This window comes from Petaurus breviceps, unplaced genomic scaffold (genome assembly GCF_028583685.1).
Source record: "Petaurus breviceps papuanus isolate PSGF00001 unplaced genomic scaffold, PetGlider_PUasm1.0 98, whole genome shotgun sequence".
Classification (NCBI taxonomy): Eukaryota; Metazoa; Chordata; class Mammalia; order Diprotodontia; family Petauridae; genus Petaurus; species Petaurus breviceps.
The window spans coordinates 61,169,811-61,190,774 of NW_027187460.1; the positions used below are offsets into that span (position 1 = coordinate 61,169,811).

At 37.5% G+C, this 20,964-nt stretch overlaps 1 protein-coding gene across 1 annotated transcript; it reads left to right on the forward strand.

Moving 5' to 3' along the window:
• Positions 1-8,805: 8,805 nt before the first annotated feature.
• ZNF706 (zinc finger protein 706) lies at positions 8,806-15,003 on the forward strand. The gene is made up of 4 exons (XM_069081061.1): positions 8,806-8,948; positions 12,743-12,879; positions 13,842-13,949; positions 14,685-15,003. Exons 2-3 carry the CDS (start codon positions 12,745-12,747, stop codon positions 13,935-13,937), a joined length of 231 nt encoding a protein of 76 aa, XP_068937162.1. The 5' UTR covers positions 8,806-8,948; positions 12,743-12,744; the 3' UTR covers positions 13,938-13,949; positions 14,685-15,003.
• Positions 15,004-20,964: the final 5,961 nt, after the last annotated feature.

Here is a 20,964-nt window from a genome sequence, read left to right on the forward strand (position 1 = left end):
AATCATTGAATATCTTTGGTAGCTACTTCTTCAAAAACAGTATTAAATTGATTGAATAAATAGATATGACAAATATATATATGAAAGAGAAAATCATAGAAATGCCACCTAAAAGGGACCCACTTGTCAGAATAACTAGCAGTTTAGCAAGGAAGGAGAAAAACAAATGAGGCAAATCATGAAATTCAAACATCATTATGACAAGTTCAGGCAAATGGCAGAGAAAATGAATCACAGGACAGGTAATAAACATCAATATTGCTAATTTAAATAAACTGAGCAATGTTTTATTATTTTATTAATTGTATTACTAATGAAGATTTATTTAATTCTAACAATATGCTGGGTCACACAGAATTAAACCTCAATCCTTTCACCAAATTTAAACATCACCTTTTCTTTAAGGATATAATGTGATGATCATTATTCATATTTTATGGCACCTGAAGATTTTCAAAGCACTTTATATATTATGAGATTTGATCCAAACAATAAACTCATGAGAGAGGCAACTATTATCATCCCCATTTTACAAATGAAGAAACTGAATCTGAATTTTAAGTTATTTGTCTAGGGTCACTCAACTAGTAAGGCAGGACTCAACCCTGGTGTGACTCCATCTAACACTCTATCTACTACACAGGAGTATAATTCCTGTGGCTCCTCTCCTCTTTCCCCCATGCCTGATTCAAAACTTTGACTTTGGAGTTTAATTATAGAAGTCAACCACACTTAACACTTCTGGGGCAGCTGTGGATAGAGTGGATGGCACAGTGGATAGAGTGATGGACTTGGACTCAGGAAGACTCATCTTCATAAATTCAAATGTGGCCTCAGACACTTTCTAGTTGGGTGACCCTGAGCAAGTCACTTAATCCTGTCTGCCTCAGTTTCCTCATATGTAAAATTAGTTGGAGAAGGAAATAGCAAACCATTCCAATATCTTTGCCAAGAAAACCCCAAATGGGGTCACAAAGGGTCAGATAAGACTGAACAACAACAAAACATTTCTTCAAGAATTCTTTACTAAGCAAGGTGACTCCTACAACTTCAATTGTGCTCAGCAAGACTTTAGAGCAATCCTGATGCTGCCAGTAAGAGGAAAATGGACTCCTGACTGTTCCCTCTCTCTTCTTGCCCCCTCAACTTACTCTGAAGGCTTGATCTGAGCAGCTAACTTACTAGTATTAACAGCTCAATTCAAGTATTCTTACTTTCAGCAAATAGGATTATTCATTACCTCAAGTACTATGATCAAGATTTCAGAACAATCCTGCTTCTGTCAATGGAAAAGGGGAAAGGTGAGAACAATGATTAAGAGAAAGAGATAAGAGAAGGTAAGGAAGATGAACACAATACATTTTAGGCTACTTTTATAATAATCTCTATATGTGAAATATAGAGAATCAGTGCTGACTAGTCAGTTGGGGAAACCTTGATTTATTTACTATCAACTCCCCAAGAAATGTTGTTTTAAGCATGCTTAGTGATCAAAAAGGACAATCCCACTAAGCCCACCCTCTTTCTTACACAAGCAGCAATAATTTGAGAAGTTTTCAGTTGTCTCCTTTATGCAGGATCGGGCTGGAAAGAGAAGGTGAATGGAAAATAAAATAGATTGATTTTATTTAAAGGTCAAACAAGAATAATACTCATTGAGAGCAATCCTGTGTCATGTTTCAGAAGGAGCCATTGTGTTGTCAGTGCTGGTGTATACTGTATGCTGCTGCTAGTAAATTCGTAAGATTCTCTCTGCTAGACAGTGCAGCAGTGTAAGAAGCCATGTGTAAGTTTAGTAAAATGCAGAGGATCCAAATATAGCCTGAGATGCAAAACAGCAGCCAGCAGATCTCAAACCTAACTGTGCTGGCATTTAAATCCACTGCTTCCTCCCTAAATTTTCACAGCCTATTGTGTGATCGCTTATGAAATGTAAATTCCTAAGTGACTTTTTAGAAGACATATATGAATGCTTTCTCAGAATCATCATTCTATAAGAATAAAGCATGACAACCTTCCCCATAATTTCTGGGTGTTGCATTACCCTCTGTTGTACTAGTTGAGCTAGTTCACCCAGACCCATCCCTTTTGTAGCTAGACTGCAATCAGACATATTGATGTAACTGGCTCACGCCCTTTAAAAAAAAAAAAAGCTTATTCAGCTGTATCTCTAGTGTTCTGAACGTGCTAAATCTGGAATAGTTGGCAACTTCATTCATGTTTTAATACATATTTATGAACTGAATTGTTTAGCTCTGCCTCTTCCCCAATCACAATTCAGACCAAGGAATCATACTATGAAGAGAAGTGTTATACCAGTTTAAACATGCATAGTCTTTTAAAATTTCAAAAGTAAAATCACAGTAATGAAATATTACAGTTGAAAATCAAAGGGCTCTTTCAGAAATTTTTATTTTAAATGTTGCATCCATACAATATAGTTAGGCTAATTTTCCAAAAACCTTATTGTGATCCAGATTGTCTGTCTCTCCCCTTTAAAATCACACCATCCCCTTCTGAAAAGTATAAGAAACATAAAGAGTCTTAAAATAAGCCCTTTTGAAGATAGCTGCATTGAGGCTTTATAGTCAATATTAATCATTTTCTTTATGTTGTATAATATTTTCTACCTAAAAAAAAAACCCTTGTGTTTAAAAAAAACTGTAAATTACTTACAGTGAAAAATCACTTATCTAATTTCAGTACCCAACATAACACTGGACTTAAATAAATGTGGAAATATCATTATCATCACTAAACTGATGGAGTTTATGTAATGTAACTTGTCCAAACCATAGAGAGAGAACAAAAATTTTAGATCCTCAAACCAATTTCTGTGATCATACGAGGCAGTTCTGTGCAGTGAAGAGACCACAGAGTGTAGAGTAGGAGGATCTAGATTAGAATCCTGCCTCTTCTACATACTATCTGTGTAACCTTAGGCAAATCCTTAAAACTCTCTAGATCTCAGTTTCTTCTGTAAAATGAGGGGTTTGGATTATCTGTCTTCCAAAATCCTTTCATCTTCTTAATTTATGATACTATGACTTGTAGCCATACATTTACTGGTTAGGGTATGGTATTAATGAAGTCTTAGTTGTAGTAGAATCCCTGTGTGAACCTATCAGCTCTGCTCTATTCATGGTGAGGTAATGTACTTATTTCAGTTATATAAAGGATAAGATGTCAAAGAATGTCAAATCCATTATCACTCATGGGAAAACAACTAAAAGCATATGCCCTACTGAGACTAGGTCAGTAGCATCTTTATTGCATATGAAGGTTGACACATATTCATACTCTAAATTTAACTATTCCAGGTATGCTTAAACAAGCATCATATGACCATGTTGGATGAATTTTGACATGTGACTCAAATGAATTATATTTGCTTATATTGTTTACTATTAGACTGTGAGCTTCTTCAGAACAGAAACTTTCTTTATACCCTCCCAGTACTTAGTCCATGGAGTGCCTGGCTCATAGCAGGTGCTTAATAAATACTTGTTGACTTGACCCAAACCACCCTTCCTTTACCAATACTTCAAATATCAATTTAAAAAGATAAATCTCTGATATTTAGAAACCCATCTTATTTGTTGTCTTTCCTACATCCCATAGAAGAATTAAGGTAAAGGTTTAAAGGATGGAAATTAATTCTTAGGTTTGATATGAACAAAAGAAATAATCATCATGGAATCAGCTCAAAGTTAGAAGGACCATAGAATTATACTTGGAAGGGTCTGGGGGAAAAAAAGCAAATCCAATCTTGGGCTTCATTGAGAAGCATTTTCCTCAGGAATGAGGAGGTGACCATTTTATAATACTGTTGCCATGAAGCTGGAATACTGTTTTCAAGTTCTGAATGCAATAGTTTAGGAAGTACATTGATAAATTGGAGTATGCCCAGAGGAGCGCAAGGAAAATCATAAGGAGCCTTGAGAACTTCAATATGAAGATCAGTTTAAGAAACTGTGTTATCTAGCTTGGAGAAGCCTCAGGATATATTTGTGTTAAAGTATTTGAAATGCTATCATGAGGAAAGTATTATATGCTTGAAGATAGAGACATACATACATACATACATACATACATACATTCATAGAAAAGGGATTAGACTCATTCCATTTGGCCCCAGAGGGCAGGGCCAGGAGTAATGGGTGGAAGTTGCAAAAGGATAAAATTTAGGCTTGAAGTCAGGAAAATCTAACAATTAGAGCTACCCAAAAGTGGAATAAGCTGCCTTAGAAGGTCTTAGCTTTTCCCCTTCCACCCCTCCCTTCTTCCCTTGGAGGTCTTCAAGCAGGGGTTGCTTCCCATTATGATGGCTTTGGGTACTGGGCTGGAAACTGCTATTCCAAAGGCACTTGGACATATTGATGAATTATGAGTTAAAACACACTAATGAAAGCATTTTCATAATTTCAGGGCTAAATAAAAAAAATACTTTTCCTTTGGAAAGCTGTAAAGTAATGTAATATTGGAGGGAAAAGAATTAGAGAACATATATCTCATCCTACAAGAAACTCAAGTCAATACAAACCAATTTTCATACTTAAAAGGAGAATGAGTTGCTTTTCTTTGTATATGAAGATAACAAAAACAATAAAATGTATAACATCATAAATATAGAGTTGAAAAGGACCTTTGAGACTATCTAATCCAAACCGTCATTTTACATATGAGGAAATTGAGGCCTTAGAGTCTGAGAGGCAAATAGAGGTACAAACAATGGCGAATTCAAGGAATATCCTTTGAAATCAAATATAGAGAATACATAAGCAATAAATTGAAGCTAGGATTGTCTCTTGATTCCAAGATCCAAGCCCTCCTTACTCAGTATTTGAAGTGACTCCTTTGTAGCTCAAAATATCATCATATACTTGCTTTCTTCTCTCAACAAAAGAATGAACAAAAAAAAAATGAGTATAGTGATGCATGTAAGGAGGATTTTGTTATCTTTTTTAGTTTAGTTTCTCAGGATCCATGGTCATGGCAATGTCTAGCTTCCAGGTGTTAGATAATAACTCCCAGAATAGCCTCAAGGATCCTAGATAGTTATTCCTAGAATCAAAGTGATAGGCAGTCCTACTGAGGCTGTGCCATGAGATATAGGGTGACATAATTGATATTTACTACAATTGCAAAAAATGATGATATTGCTAAAGTTAACTTGTGAGCTTAATGTTGACAAAATGCCTTCTTTGTCTGTTGCCCTATAAAGCAAGTGGGCACTGGTCAGTGAGTGGGGGAAACCACAGGGAATCCATAGGGGAATCTGTGTGTGTCTTGACCGGCCCCCCTCAAGGCTTGAGGGAATTTAGGGGAGTACACAAGCTGTGGCTTTCTCAATTGACCCCATTGAGATGTAGGGGTATTGCCCTCCCCCTTCTTGCTGGTCCCTTCGAGAAGGGGTGTTAGGGAATGCTGTAGGAGTTGATGCTCCCATTATCAGCAATCCTTTGAGAAGACTAGACTAAAATAAAAGAAGATTATTAACCCCTCCTGTCTGTCTGACCAGATCAAGAGTGAACTTGTTAAGAGGCTGGAGTCCCAAAACTCCAGTGCCTTCTATGTGTTATCTATTGAACAAATGAAAAGGTCCAAAAGAGTGGCAATGCAAGTGGAATACTTCTCCAAGGCTAATGTATCTGAGAAGGCATGTGTATGTTATGTGGAATGGTGAGCTGTGAATGCTCTATGGCAGTTGTTATACATTAGTTGGCACAGAAGAGGAAAAGCATATAAGCAGCAGCCCCAGAGTATATCCTTATCTGGAACAGAAAGGGTCTTAATTGCACAGAATCCCATAAGGTACTAATAGTGTTGGGATATGTACATACACATACGTATGTGTGTGTCTGTATTACCTTTCTTACAGACTTCAGAGGACTCTGAAGGTCTGAAATAAGCTTTTACTTTATAGGAAATAGAGATGGATTTTATGGGACTCTTCAAGCAGCCATAGATCTCTCACTATAATTATGTCTAAGGTTACATTTAGAATTTAAGTAGTTTTAAGATTCTTAAGAATACAGGATTATCTGAACAATAATGCATTGATTACTGAGCTGTAATTAATGTTTACTTTCAAAATAATATATATAGACATATATGTGTGTATATACATGTATATATCATACATACATAACCAGGTATATGCATGCCACAGTCCTTTTGCATGTTCTAAGCAGTAAACTAAAGGACAACAACATAACAGGAATGCCTCATATACCAGTGCATGATTAATAAATACTTATTTAATTAAACTGAATACAGTACAACTTAACCATAAATTCAATAGCATCCTTCTAATTACTGCATAGTTTCATATTGTTTATCTTGCTTAGGAGACCAGTTGTTGCTCATAACTATTGTCACATGCTGACTAGATCATGCTCATATTTCAGACCCCGATTCACCCTCCTCCCACACAACTATTGTGCAGCTGTCACCAAAGCAACCAAGAGATTCAGAATTGCCCAGTAATTAAGCTAACTTTAAAATGCCATTGCTCTGAAATCTTACCTCAACTTTCTGACTTCTACAATTCTGTATAAATCACATATATTGAGCTGGTTCTTCATTTGTAAGCTAAAGATGCTCAAAATACTAACCTATATGACAAAATTATTCAAAAGAATAACTTGAGTGTCAATTCTCGTATGAAATTTCTAGGGATGCTAAATAGGTGTTTTAGCAACTTACCAGATATTCTATAAAGATGTCTTACCACATATGCCAGTATCCTAAAGGACTCCCTAGATTAATTTAATCCATTTTATTACCCCTTATTCCAAACCAAATTAACAAGCAAATTTATTAAGGTTTATTATTCATCAGATACTATCCTATGGTCTGGGGAGACAAAAAATGAAAATGGGGGAAAAAACTCTCAGAGGGCTTACATCCTGGGAGGGATAACACCAAGATTATATTAGTAAATACAAAATATATAGACATTAAAATTAAATAGATGGGAAGTGGTGGGGTTACTAGTAGTGGCTTCAAGCTAGGAGACTTTAAGTGGCCTTTGAGTTGAGCTTTTAATGGAAGCAGGGATTCAACGGCATCATTCATTTTATTTATTATTATACTTATATATTATAGTTTATTATTAAGCACCTACTATGAAGCACTGGGAATCCAAGAAAACTAAAAAATAGTCCCTGTTCTCAAGGTGCTCACAGCTTAATGAGGTGTATGTGAGGAGCGAAAGCATTATGTCTGTGCAAAAGCAGAGAGAGGAGGTGGAATACTGTGGTTGAAGAATAGCAAGTGAACCAGTTTGGCTGTGAAGGAGAATGCTTTAAGAGGAGTAATGTGAAAGTTATAAGCCTGGAAATAAATCGGTGTGGGTAGTGGTGGTAGTGGTAGGAGGGGTGGGTGGGGGATAATCAGAGGCAGAAACGTTAAAGCGACTAGCTGTGGTTCTAATAAAGGGTTGGTCGAGGCTGGAATTAAACTAGCAGATAAAAGCTATTTGTGAATTAGGTTACCAAGCAAGACCCTCCTAAAAACAGACCCTCCCCCAACTAGCACAGATAAATTGAGTTAGCTGTTGGTGGGGCTAAACAAGGACCGTTAAAACCCAATCTTCAGCACAAAAGGTTGGCAAACTTAGACGGGAGCTGCCTTAGACTTCATTCTCTTTCTGGCGTGGGCTAGCTTCCCCCAGCACCCTTACCCTTGACCACAGGACCCCCTCCCTCCCCCAAGCCTAGTTCAGGGGGCGGAAGGTTTGGGCTCGGGCTCTGTGATTTGAGGTGTGGGGGGTGGCATGAGGTGAGCCGAGGCCTGTGAGAGAACAAAGGCTTCCGGGTCCCTCTTAGAGGTCATCCCGGGCAGGGGCTCCCCTCAGTCTGGTCCCGGTCTGGCGACTGAGCCCGGGGAGCGGGCCTCCCCTCATGCCCTCAACCTGCACGCAGGACTCCCCTCCTCGGGCCCGCCTCACACAGGCTGAGCATCTCCCCGCTCCCAAGCAGGCTTAGCAGCCACCAGCCCCGGTCCCCCTTAGGTAGTTGTTAGGCAGAGGCCGCAGAGAGAGGCGGGTACCCAGTAGCTGCCCGGAGGTGAGATGGCCAGTGAAGAGGAGGGAAATGGAGGCGGTGTGGGCGGGGCGGGGCAGGCTAGGGATGTGGGTGCAACTGCGGCTGCGCGGCTCTGGCCGGACTCGGCCAGGCAAGGCTAGGCCAGGTCGAGGCCGGAGCCGGGCCTGGGGCGCCTAAGTAGAATGACTCGGTGAAACCAACACCCCGACTGGGCCAGAGGGCGGGCAGTTAGTTCCCAGATTAAATTCATTCCCCGCCCTCCGGAGCTATCCCTGGGGAAGGGGCACTGAAAGCACAGACTGAAGGCGACATCCCCTCTAGCACCTCTAAAAAGGTCGCTTTCGCTAGCCCAGGTTTCCGCTCCCCCCCTCCCCCCCTTATGTAATAGGGATGCGCAGCCATTGGTCCGCGCCGACCGGAAAAGAGTCGGTGTGCGAGCGGAGGGGGGAAGTAGGAGAGGGGACCAGAGGGCGGAACTGAAAGGAGAGAGGGAGAGCGTGGGGGGAGGGGGGGAGAGCGGGGGAAGAGAGTGGGTGCGCGCCTGGCGCTGGGCAAACCAGGAGAGCAGCCGCGCCGCAGCAGCAGCAGCCGGGAAGCGTGGGCGGGCGTGCTCGCGCGCGTGTGCACGCGGCGCCGTAGGGTCTCGCTCTTCCGATTGAGGCGGGCGGGCGCGTGCGCGCGGCGGGCGTGAGGCGCGGACTGTTGTGCGCTCCCTCTCTCCTCTCTCTGGCGGGCGGGCGGGTGGCGGCGGCGGCGGCGGCGGAGGAGGAGGCCGTGCGGGGAGCGCTCTCTCTCACTCAGTCCCTCCTCCCTCCCTCTCCCTCCCTCCCTCCCTCCCCCGCCCCCCAGCACCCTCGCCCCGCGCGGCGCCTCAGACGCCGGACTGTCCCAGCCCCGGTAAGCGGCTCCGGGCACCGCGGCGGCGGGAAAGAAGGGTCCGGGACGGGGAGGACGGAGCGAACGAGGCCGGGCCCGGGCGTCCGTCCCTCCTGCAGCAGCCTGGTGGGGGGGGGGAGGGGTGGGGGGGGGGGGGGGGAGCAGCGGCGGAAGGGACTGGGAGCGAAGGGCGGGGGGGGGGGGGGGAGGCGGCGGAGGAGCACGGGACTGGGCCTCTTAGATGACCCACGCATGGTACTAGGAGGGGAGGTGGCGCGTGGGGTCCGCTTGTGAAATGGGGAGCTGAGAGAAGCCCTCAACACACCCCCCTCTGAGAAGAGGGAGTCAAGAATGGGTCCGATCTCGGGCTGCCTCCTGGACTTGAAGGGCTTTTTTTTAGGGATGTCCAGATGGTGTGGGGAGAAGGCACTTCCTCGATCCAAAAATACCAATCCCCTCTTTCTCATTTGTTTTGGTTTTGGACGGATTCTCTGGCCTCCCCCCCCCCCCTTTTTTTTTTTTTTTTTTATCTTTTTTGTCCTCTCCCCCTCTTTATAAAAACCCTTTTTCCTTTCCCCCCCCCCCCCCCCCCCCACATTTTGCAGCCCCTACCAAAAAAACACTTAAAATGGAAGAATTCGGTGGAACTCTGAAGGTCGGGCATTTGTAAATTACTTGTTGCCTTCCCTTACATTTTGTTACCATTGTTTCATGATATCTGAGAAAGGGGGATCTTTATACTTTTGAATTAGTAGAAAACTTTGTTGACTCTCAAGTCTAGCTATCAAGAAATAAATGAATTTTCGATTCTACTTTCAAAAAGGAAATCACTATGCTTGTCAGAACTTAAGAAACTTCTCTCCACGTTCAGGTTTTGACTATTAAATTTTGCCTTTTTTCTATCCAAAACCTGCTTCTTTAACTATGAGAAGAGGAGGAACATAGCTTTTATTTTGGTCTGAGGGAGGCCATGAGAGTGCTTGTATTATACCTGTTATATAATAATTTTTATAGATAAATATATATTTAGTGAAGTGAAAATGCTTCCTATCTTATAAAACTGGGACATTGTTACCCAAACTGGTAATATTACTTTGTACCACTATACAAAAGTAATTAACCAGTGTATTGGGCCTTTGAACAGAAAGGTACCATCCTAACAGCTTAAATAGAAATTTCTTTCATCTTAAGAAACTTCTGGAATTCTCTTTAGTAGCCTGCCATTTTAGGATTGGAAGCTTTGGAGTGCTGTGCCACAATGTAATGATTAAATATCTTCAGGGTTTAAAGGGTTAAATCAAGGTAAATTGAAATAGTACATTGGGTTAGAGGAACACAAAAGAATTAAAGAATTCTGATTATAAGAAACACTGTTGAGACTTTAGTGAGTCTGACAACTGGAAACTAGCTTTCTATTGATACACAGTAGTCAAGACAACTTTTATTGTAGGAATGATGATTTTAGTGGCATTAAATTTTGAAATAGAACACACTTTTAAGTACCGAGTAAGTCCTAGTTACAAAAACAAAAACCCATGGATGGAGTAGGTCAGGGGTCCATACTGACACTTGGCTTGTAAAGTTTCCAAATTACTTTTCAAATCTTTTGTCTGGTGAAAGGGGGGTGATGGGGAATCGGTCAAGATTAGGTTAGTGTAGTACATAGTTCAGAGGTCTGTTACAAATATGTAACCTTGATACAAAGGGTAAACATTGTGGAAAATCTATTTGACTTTTGATTTTTAATTGAAATTTATTGCTAAAAGCAGATTGTCTAAAAAATATACTTCAGGTTTTTGCTTTGGCTGTTAATTCTTTTGATGTGACATCTACTTAAAAAGAAAACCACATGTATCAGACACATGAAGTGTAAGAAGAATTTTATCTGGTAAAATTGTTTCAGATTTGTTCAGGGCTAGTTGGGATGCCTTCATCTATATGTGAGTGTATATGTATGTAATATGAGAGGTTTAAACTTTAATTTTAGGATAATATGTAGCTGTGAATTTAGAAATATGCTTATGGTCTATTTCAATAAAGTTTTGTTTTGGGTTTTTTTTGTTATTGGGTTTTGGTTTTGGGGGTGGGTTTTTTTTTTTTGTTTGTTTTTTGCTTTTTGGAGGGGGTAAAGTAGGGCAGTTGGGGTTAAGTGACTTGCCCAAAGTCACAGCTAGTTTTGTGTTGTGTCTGAAGCTGTATTTGAACTCAGGTCGTCCTGACTTCAGGGCCAGTGCTCTATTCACTGCACCTGCCCTTTAAAAAGCTTATTTAGTCTAGGTACTTTATAAACTAAGGAAAAGTCTAGAAGCAGCAATAGAGCTGGTCTAGAAATCAGGAATAGAGATCCTGGATTCAAGTCCAGTCTTTGGAATTAGCTGTGACCATGGGCAAATCACTTACCTTTTTGGCCTCTAGGCCTATAAGCTGCCAGTGGAATTCTTGATTGTACCCTGATCCAGATTAAAGTATTTTTGGGAAATGTTTAATAAAATTAAAATACATTGCAACATAAATAATGTTAATTTGTGGTTTTCTCAAACAGTATGTTGCTGGCCAAAAGATCTGTTTCTAGGTAATCCTATTAAGCCCTAAGTTACATGGGAAGGTACCAGCTGGCATTGGTATCAGGAGTTCCGTATACCAATAAAATGATAGATCAAGTTGATTTAAAAGAAAAAAACAAAAACAAAACTTGACATATACACACATCTATATAGAGCTTTTTTTGTAAGACTTGGAAAGTGCTTTACATATGTTATCTCTTGTAGCATCTTTTAAATGACTTGCATGACACCTAAGTGTCTGAAGCAGGATTATCTCTGAGTTTAAAAATAATAACTTTTTTCCTCAGGGAAGTGTAGCTATTTTTAAAATGATTGAACACTTTGGACCACCAATATTTGTGACATGATAATAATAAGAGAGTAATTTTATTCAGTCATTTCAATCATGTTCAACTCTTTGGGACCACATTTGGGTCAAGATATTGGAATGGTTTGCCATTTTCTTCTCTAATTCATTTTACAAGATGAGGAAACTGAGGCAAACTGGTTTAAGCTACTAGCCTAGGGTCATGCAAGTAGTAAGCTTTTGAGACCAGGTCTTCCTGATTCCAGACCTCCTGTTCTATCCTATTTACTACCTAGCTGCACAGTGCTTTGAAGTACTCATCAAAATGGTCTTGTGAGTTTGGTAGTGCAAGTAATAGTACCTCTGTTTTATAGATGAGGAAACAAAGACTAAAAGGTGAAATAATAGGGTCATGCAACTAGTCTTGTGGCAGAATTTGAATTCAAACTAGGGTTCAAATGCAGTGCCCTGCTGTGTCATATATCTGGCAGATTATTTCTGAAGGGGATGAATTTAGTTTAACTCTTTCACCTTTTGAAATGGAGATTTCATCAAGTCTTGAATATTATAAATTGAGGCAGCACTAAAAAGACTAATTTTTCAAGGGTGTTTAGCATGTAGTAAGTACTATGAAACTTGAGTGTTCTTTGAAGAATAATTCCCACTTGCTGCTCTGATAAGTTGTTTTGAGGCATTAGGTGACAGATATTGTTTCTCCTAAGTTGTAAGACTCAAGTCTCACATTTACTGAATGAGGGGGAAATTGCCAAAAGAGAAAAATTGAAGAGAAATTTTTTTCATTAAATGTAAAAAATTTTAGATAACAAATTTTTTATTTCATACTTAATCACTTTAATCCAGTTTAATAATTAAAACTAAAAGGGAGAAGAAAACATTAAGCTGGCATTGCTTTTTAACAAACTAATAACTAGTACCTACATGCTAATAACTTTATGTATTTATAGATATGGCTCGTGGACAGCAGAAGATTCAGTCTCAGCAGAAAAATGCCAAAAAACAAGCTGGACAGAAAAAGAAACAAGGACATGATCAGAAGGCTGCTGCTAAGGCTGCCTTGATATATACCTGCACTGTCTGTAGGGTAAGAGGGGCTAAAAGGCCCAGCATTTCTGTGGACAGTTCTTCTATTACTTAGATAAAGATTTATTTTCATAAGTTGTGGTATCCATGATTATACTAGCCCGATCCCTCATTACCATGTGTCCAGCCCTGTTCTTCCTACTTCTACTCTCTTCCCTTCTAATCAGTTTTCATATTACTGTCAAAATGATGTTCCTTATACATAGAGCTTTCATATTAAATAAAATTGGTGTCTTCTGGGCATATCATTTGACACCTTGCAAGGAAATTGTGTAGTGTGGTGCTAGTTTAGGAATTTAATATAAAATAATCAAGTGAATCTTGAAGTTGCCTTTAATTTTAAAACATTTACTTCTTTATGAGTTCATAATTGTTTTTAAGTCAAGGTATGCCAGCATAATTAAAATGTTAATCACACTAAGAACAGAGGAAGTTTAGTATGTGTAAATTGGTTAAAGATGGTAAGAGACCTGTTTGTAAATACTAGGCCTACGCCACTTACCTGGACAGCAGTAGCTTTGAAAATTTATATGAACACAAGACCATGCACTACCCGCTATGTATGAGGAAGGCCAGAGGTGGGCTGCTAGTGGGGATAATGCTGGTCTGAGCATATTATCGCTTAGTTCTTACTTAGTGGTGCTTACTACTACTAGAAATGGTCATTATACTAGAACAACAAATGAAATTTGTTGATATTATTAGAGTAGATAAAATATTTTGTCCTTGCTAAGACATGGCATAGCACTTTTAATAAGATTGAAAGAGTCATAATAAATTTTGAAGTTGGATTAGAATCACCAGGTGGAAGTGAGTATATTCTAATCTAGTCTTAATATGAATTTAGTGAATCCATAAAGTGTTGCTTCTTTGACTATTAGTGTCTCAGTTTTTCTTCCAGGATAACTAATTTTTTCTCTCTTCTGTTTTTATCCTTTGCCTCTTCATTCTGTTACTCATTAGACACAAATGCCGGACCCCAAGACCTTCAAACAGCACTTTGAGAGCAAACATCCTAAGACTCCACTTCCTCCAGAATTGGCTGATGTTCAGGCATAAAGTTGTTTACAGGTCATTGATTTTTTTGTTTGTTTTAATATCAGGGTTGTCCAAGATGGCATAACTGTCTCCTAAAATTGTGAGACTAATTTGTCTTTGCCCTGAGACTTGGTAATTGCTTCCCTGTCTTAAGAACTTCATAATTGTACTAAACAACCATTTTGCAGTACTTCCTACCATGTCTTCAGAACACCACATCTATTTTAACTTGTACCACTGCTGCTGCAGCCAAAAATTAATAAATACATAAATGAATGAATGAAAGAAATGGGAAGCTGGCTAGCCCTGGTCCTCCTGAAATGGAAAAGATAAATCAACTTGAAGAGAATAGTTAATACAATTGTATTTTTAGAGACTTTGCTCCCAGAAATGATGCAGGCTATTATAGGTGAGCAGGATTATGCAAGTATTTTACTTGGTGCACGATGTGTTCTAGTATTATAGGAAAAAATTCATGTATTGTAATTGCTAGAAAACAATCAAATCTTGATGGTTTGTTTTGGAATCCCCCCCCATCACACACACACACTCCTTTAAACTGTGTCTTAGTAAACCAGAGATATATTGTTGCAGTAGTAAAAATCCAATTAATTATAAAGACCAACTGAATCTAGAGACTACTTTTCTCTATAAAACTCAAATTCATTGTCACATGTCTGGTTTCTTTCTTGGGCAGTATAAGCAGTGTATGAGAGTAGTGTTGTGTAACGGTTGCATTCACTGAAAGTTATTCTTATGTTTTTGTAGGTGAATTCATGGCACCTATTGACTCTTCTACTATCTCAGACCTTAGGTAACAAACCTGCAGCTGCTTTTCTAACAAACTGTTGATCAGCAAAAATAAGGGGGCTACAGAAACACTCATTTTTATGCTGTTCCCTTTTGGGCTTCATGCAAAGACAATTCTGTGTAAATGTACAGTTGGGCCCTGATTTGGAAATCCTGAAAATCAGTCCATCCTTGTTATAAAAATTTTTTTACTATTGTAATTATATTGATGTTCATATTGTGTAAAATAACTCATTTAATAAAGTAGTACTTTGATTTTACAACATCACAGGATAAACGCTTGTAGAAGTTCTGTTCCACCTTTACGCATCTGCCTTAAAATCTAATGAAGACATCAGCTAGAATTGCAAATGCTTTGCCTCTGCCCCCTTCCCTGTTAAGTTTGTTGATTATTCATACTAAAGCAGACTCATTCAATACATGTATTCCTATCATATTATTTTAGGTAGCCAGCTAATGAAAAAAAAAGTATTGATTAACTGCTGTCATTATAAACTTGATAAATATTTTAATTTGTAGGTTCATTTAGTAAAACTTGTTAAGAATTATGTGCCATTCCCCCTTCTTCAGTTGTGCCTGTATTGGGTGTGCCAATACTGGAGACAACTTGGGATAAGTTCTGAGAAAGGAATTGCAAATTTGAAAAAAATATCTTGCTGGCTCTGAATTGGATACAAATTAAATTTTTGGTTAAAGAATAGCTTACAAGTATTTTATAAATGATTTAAGGAACTGAGTTTTCCTTGTGAAAAATAAGGTTCTAAAGTATTTATCTGCCATAATGAAAGAGGTAAAAAATTATTTAGCCATTTTATGTAAAATTAAGCTTGGAAAATTTATAACTATAAATTGGTCTGTCTTCAGTCTGTAATGTGTAAATCTCTTTCAGAATTATTCTAGATGTTTTTAAATTGAAGGTTAAACTTCTCAAAGGATTATTTTAAATATTTGCCAAAATAATTGGAAAGTGAATCAGTTTAAATGGGCCAGTTTTGTGGCTTGTAAATGTCTTTTAATAGGAAGAATGGAATGGCATACTTAAGCTGAGTACCCATGTGGTGTCATTGCCCTTAAGAGTATATTTTGGTTTTATTTTTAAACTCTTAAAGGCCATATACATTGGATTTGGGTTAAGGGCCTAAGAACAGTTTTATACCCATAGACTTGTTATGTAGGTATGTTAAAAGTATTTGTGGAGAAGAGAATTCACATGAAGTTAAATCCTGCCAGGTGAAGAGAGGCTGTTTAGAAATTGATTCTTAACGATTTATTCTCATCAGAATTGCAAGATTAAATTTGTGAATAGTGTCCATTTTAACTGATTTGATTTTTTTTAAAGGTAATATAAAGAACAGTATTCAAATACAAACTTAGGGGATAGTAGCACATACTAGTAGCCAGATCTTACGGACACCAGATTCTGTCCTTTGTCACTGCAGAGTCTTCCTACAGTTGTGCGTCATCTACTACATTGTATGTATTATTACTGTTTAAAATGAGGTTTTAAGGGAAAGATCTGATGGAGATAATTTCTAAGAAAACTGTTGTTCACCTGACCAAAAGAAAATCTTTTCGTACCCTTTTCCATTCCCCAAATGTTACGTGACTGTTAGTTATATGGTATCTTAATATTGATTTACCAGAACGCTAGAATTCTACCTTTATTCATGTGCTGGATATTACTCTGGTTAATTTCAGTTAAAAGGAAGTATTCTGAACATATATGGTTTTTTTTTCAATGTTTAGTGAAGTGTTTTTCATTTAAAAATCATTATCTTTGAATTTCAGTTTTTCTTTCAGTTGCCTTACTAATTGTATAATTTTTTAATAAAAGGTTTTTATGTTTGTATTCAATTCGTTATGAGAAGCTAAAAAACCACATTTAAAGCTGTATCACAGTGATAGGAAAAAATAGAAGCATTTATCTTGCATAAAACCTTTAATTCTCAGACTTAATATGTGAATTGTTCGATCAGCTACTCTTTTTGGTTGTTGTGTGTGAGTTAAATCTTCAACAGGGGAAAATCTTAAAATTTCAGAGCCCTAACTAAATATTTTTGTTATTTGAAGATTCTATAACACATCTAATTGTTATGATGTCTTCAAAAGGCTTAATAAAATATATTGAGGGAGGATTTTTTTTTCCTTTCTAAGTAGACATCAGTTGCTGAAGGGAGTGGGGTTAATAGTAAATTTGTTTCCACTCTTTCATATGACTATACCCCCTGTTAACTGACACACTGGAGGCTCAGTTGTGTGCTGTAATGTCTTATTAAAGAAAATAAAGTAGTGTAAAATCTATTTCTTGCCTGTTGCCAAAGAGGTTTTTCTCTTTATCCTCCTCCCTTTTAATTTAGGGGACTATTTAGCTTTTGAGTGAAATTCACTGTAGCTATTTCTAAAACAAGTTCTGGAGTGACAGGAGGCCTCTTCTTTCCTACGCTATTCCTGACAACACACAATCAGAAGTTAGTTGTTCCTTTGGTTCTTGAAAGAGTACCTTTTTAAGACTGAGAAGGATAATTGGATCTCTCTTTCTTAGGCCTTTTCTGACTGAGGCAGTTGGGAGGAGAAGGAAGACCTTATGTCAACATTCTAAAACCATTAGGACCAAAAACAAAAGTTTGCTTAGGTTAGTAAAATGTTTTTCATTAAACAAGTTCCTGATGACCTTGACAACATTTTGAAATGTCAGCTTAGAAGTAAAAAGCTTTATTTAAAAAGCCTAGGGCAGCTAATTAAGCCCTCTTACACTTAGGTGCACTAGAATGAGAAAAATGCTACTTTAAGACAAAAAAAAGTCATATAAATTAGAGATTTTAACCCTTTTGACAGTTCTTTTGTTAATATCTGGAATACAAGGATTATCGCTAAAGGAGAGAACTTTCATTAGTGAAAAGTTTTGAGTTAGAGAATTACCAACAAAAACCCCACAGTTAGATTATTACAGCACCAAAAGGACTTTGAGTCTGATAAATTTAGTGACTACAGCCCTGGGAGTCAATAGATCTGGTTCAGTGCTTAACAGTAACCTTGGGAAAATCTGTACCTCCAACATATTCTTTTGAAATGAAAGAATTAGACTGAACAATCTTTTAAGTTACCCAGCTTTAAATTATAGATTAAATCACTTAACCTCTCAGCTTTACTTTCCTCATCTATAAAATGGGAATAAAACTTTATCTCACAAGATTGGATTGTAATTCCTGGAAAATTGACTTTAGTAATTATCTTAAAACTTTTCCTTATATAGTTAAACAAGATATTTAAAGTAGGTTAAATGTTTATTTTTATTTTTTATTATGGCTTTTTTCTTTTGTAATACAAGGTACATTACAGCACCTTTTGGAAATAGCACATTCTGAATCAAGTATTCAGAGTTGTTAGGCTTCTACTACATTAACAGGTAATATTTTCTTAGCGGAGTTAGTAACAATGTTTTTTAAAGAACACTACACCAACAAGGAGGGTTGTTTAATAAACCAGAAATCTCAGAACATACAAAAACGAATCCATTATAGAAATTTCAGAAAATCAGCCTCCAGTGTGTAGTTTTTTCAGGACTAGACTACAGTTATAGCTGTTTCCATTGCTATGTTTGGGAAACTAATAAACTTGGTTTTAAGTTTAATTTGAATTTCTGAATGTTGATTAAACTGAAGGTCAATTTTTTTTCACTTTTATACTTAATCTTTAGTGCTGTTTAAAGTATATGTTTGTATACATACATAACACATGCATATATAACATTGCAACCCTGAGCTTTTTACACTAAGATGAGAATTTTTCAGTGTATAGTGTGACTTACAAGGAAACTGACTGTTTGAATATCACATATACATACACAAAAATACAATTATGTATTATTACCTATCAAAATATTAGATTTATGTATATGCAGAATAAGTCTGATTTTATTGATGGAAATACTAGGACAACATTGTTAAAAACATTTTGCCCTGTGGTAAAATCTGACTTCATGAACTGTGAGAAGCCTGAAGGAGGGTGGGTAGTAGTAGAAAGACTAGGCTTTAGCAGGCAGGAGACTTAGTTTTATGAGTTTGAGGAATCTCTAATCTCCAGTCTTAGTTCCTTCATCTATAAAATGAGAATAGCATCTGCCTGAAGACTGAAAAAGGCAAATGTCATTAGCAGAACACTGAATTTGGAAGTCTGAAGACACACGGTCAGAGTACGGCTGCTAACTTTAATATAGTTGGAGACCACTGGGGAAAACAACTCACCCTCGGCCTCCAGAGGCCCAATTAATCTGTAAAGGAAGGTGGTTTGACTAAATGATTTCCAAGGTCCAGCCCTGTTTCAGGATTTGTGATTCTGTAACTACATCATAGTTTTAATAAAGTTTTTGATAATCAGTTTAATAAAGTATTGAAATTGGCAAGGGGAGAAAGGAAGGGTTGCTTTTTTTTTTTCCTATTGGCATTGCCAACCATGGGGATTTTCTTGTGATAAAATTAATACTAAATCCTTTTAGCACTGCTTGCTTTTCCAGGAAGGCCTTTGAACTATGTTATATGATATTTACTCTGTAGTTAGAACATTTGAAGTCAGCTTCAGGTAAGTGCTTTTAATGCTATAAAGATGTAAAAACAAAAACAAGTATTTTTGGTATTGATAAGATCTGAAGTTAATTTACCCAGTTGGAAAATGTTTAGTATTTTAATTTGCATACTTTTTCTTTGGTCATTAAGCTAGTTTTCCACATTTTTTCTTAGCACCAATATGTTTTTTAGTCCTACATTTTATACTAAAAATGAGAAAATCTATATACTGAGCATTAATTACTTAAAAGGTATAATGCACCTTTCAATATATTTTCAATTTACTCATTAAAAATATTGTCACTGAGACTTAAGATGTCTTTTGAACTTGGTTTTAGAAATAATCTTACACTCAGAATCTAATATATTTTCTGTTTACAGATACTTTTATGGTAGATTCTTACTTGAGTGTTATGTCATTAGTAATTTTCCTTTCTTTAGGGCTATTTTACCATTCAAAATGATATAGCTAATTTTTAGTTCCATTTTTTAGGACTATTATAAGCAATATTTGTATCTGCAAGTATATATACATTACTTTGTGTTTGATTAGCAATTTTCAAGTTATATCACTGATAGCATAATCTATCCTCCTTGGACTTCTGAAAAGTGCATTTAGAACTAATAATCTTTGTAAACTTAAAGATTTATATGGATGAAAAAGGCAGTGAGTCAGTTTCTGATGTCCCTTTTATCACCCTTATTTGGTGTCTTGGTTTTTTTTCACAGTCCCCTGGACTTTTCCCCTTTCAATGGATCTCAATGCTTTTCCACAGTTGTCACTTCCAAGAAGGCTTCTTTCTCTGTGTAATAACTGTTCTAACATAAATGCCATTTTATGCAATAATAACACTTTGAGTACCAAAGTTAAATTCCAAAGATGGTAGTTACACTATCACAGATAGGCAGAGAAAACGCTGGCAGAAATCTCTTCTGGTTTGTTATCTGTTGTCCCACCATTTATCAGTACTTTGAGGATGATCTGGCTTAGTTGGGTCTTATACCGAACATTTTCCAAAATTAGTTTCTCCTTTGCCAATTTTAATTTTGTAGAGAATAACACTTATAATTTTCCACCATATTGTTAAAACTTAGCAAATGTATCTGTTTGCAGATAACATTGTATTAGTTGCATCAAGCTCAAGAATACTACAGAGTTTCTTAAATGGTATTCACAGCCTCTCCACAGTTAAGACCCAAAAATCCTCACAGGAAAAACCAAAGTGGATCAATACTCCCCAGACTAATATGTAGTGGTCTATTGCCCAGGCTTTAGTGTAAGGCAGTCTTCGTTGACATACATACCTTGCACACAAAAATCTTTTAACAATATTCTCCCATTAGTGCTCCATGACTGCTTATTTGGAGAGCAGCACTAACGTGAACAGAAATAGCATGGAGACCACAATAGTGCAATACTGTGACTGTTAGACTGCAGCATACTGCTAACAGGTTGCACCTAGGAAATAGCACAAAAAGATATCTACTAAGAAATAGCTAGGTAGTATATTGGATAGAGCACTGGACCTGAAGTCATGAAGGCCTGAATTCAAATCTGGCTTTAGCCATCTACTTATTGTGTGATGCTAAGCAGGTTGTTTAACAGCTCAGTTTCCTTATCTGTAAAATGGGGGTAATATCACCTACATTCCAGAGTTGGTGTGAGAATTAAATTA